The 1,439-nt window shown below is 32.2% G+C and overlaps 1 protein-coding gene across 1 annotated transcript in view; it reads right to left on the bottom strand.

The window, feature by feature from the left end:
• Positions 1-277, bottom strand: part of TRIADDRAFT_62524 (uncharacterized protein) — a gene marked incomplete at both ends in the record, with an annotated part of 6,313 nt that extends 6,036 nt beyond the window's left edge. Inside the window, one exon of the mRNA XM_002118450.1 lies at positions 10-277. Coding sequence (XP_002118486.1) covers positions 10-277 — 268 coding nt within the window. The remainder of the gene's footprint in view (positions 1-9) is intronic.
• Positions 278-1,439: the final 1,162 nt, after the last annotated feature.

Genomic DNA, 1,439 nt, shown 5'->3' with positions numbered 1-1,439 from the left:
ATCGTTTACCAAGTTTTCGAACATTACGAATATTGCTCTCTCTTAGCAAGCAACAAAATTGATAAAAGTTATTATCGCTCCTTGATTCCAGTACTTTTAGGAATTCAAAGGCTCGTTCGTCGTCAGTTTTACAGTCATCTCTCAGTTTTTCGACTTCTTCATTAGATAAAATTTGTACACCACGTAGAGCATATAGTATATGTACCAAAGGGACACTTCTGCTTATTTCTAAATAATTTTTTTCAATGACTCCTTTAATAGCTCGGCTTACAACCATTTTATACGTAGCTGTTACTCCTATATGAAAATATGCAAGATCCAATTTAAGATAAATTGGGAGCAATACATACGGTATACATGTATACCGGATATGAATTAAAATAAGCTATGAAAAACGAAGTACTTTAAAAGGATAAGTTGAGTTTCAGTCAGCTATTTCGCCTACATTCCTTTACAGCATTATGCTGATTCTTTTAGACTAAGTTAATTGCTATCTCATCGCTTACGGTATAAATTATCTTGCGAATTACTAGAGTTATGATAGTATTGTAGTACGAGATAAATGCTATTTACGTATTCAACACTTCAATTGATTTCATCAAATGAATGAAGTTGAAGTAGCACTTTAGTTATTGTCCGCTATTTGTAGTAAGTCAAGTTAAAAGGGTATAATAGAAGCGATCAGATCGATTTGAGTGCACAATAAAGTCGTTGTAAGATGTAAACCATCAACGAAATAGACTCAAATAGATCATAAAATCACTAGTGGAATAAATGTTAAAGAGAAGATATAGTCTAAAACTTCAAATCTCGGACACTATTATTATACCTGCTTCAATGGATTGTAGTTTGACGTTAAAATTTTAGTCAATCCTGTAATATTTCTGATACGTGCCAGGGAGATTAGTAAATAGGATAACGGTGATGTAGCTCCGTTTGCCAGATATTTTTAAGAGTTCTACCTCAAGCGGCCGTAGGATAGTTAACAGCTTTTATATCTACGCAATACGATACAAACTAATGACTCATGTACGCTAATACGATTGGCTAAAGCATCTACAATCACGTGTTAAATATATTACAACGCCCGCCAATTTTCCAGAGAGGTAAAAGAAGAAAAAGCTATATACGATTCTTTAATGGCAGCAGCCATCCTTGATTATCTTCATTATGTATAATTATAAATTCGCCGATCTTACCAGTTGTTCCTTTTTATTTTTGACTAGTCAATCTACAGAACTATAAATTGCAAGCGTAGTAGATAATTTTATTGTCTGATTTTCACGTTAAGATAAATTATTTCTTGTATCACTTCACTAATTTATGATATTGCATGAGCATAAATAAGTAATATACTGTATTAAGTATTATACCTACATTTTAGCCAGAAAAAAATCGACGATCTTCAATGTATCGTTATGGTGATAATCATTAAAATA

The sequence above is a fragment of the Trichoplax adhaerens genome, genomic scaffold (genome assembly GCF_000150275.1).
Source record: "Trichoplax adhaerens TRIADscaffold_101 genomic scaffold, whole genome shotgun sequence".
In the NCBI taxonomy this organism is placed as follows: Eukaryota; Metazoa; Placozoa; class Uniplacotomia; order Trichoplacea; family Trichoplacidae; genus Trichoplax; species Trichoplax adhaerens.
Note: the sequence above shows the minus strand (reverse complement) of the source record. Positions and strands in the feature narration are given on the sequence as shown.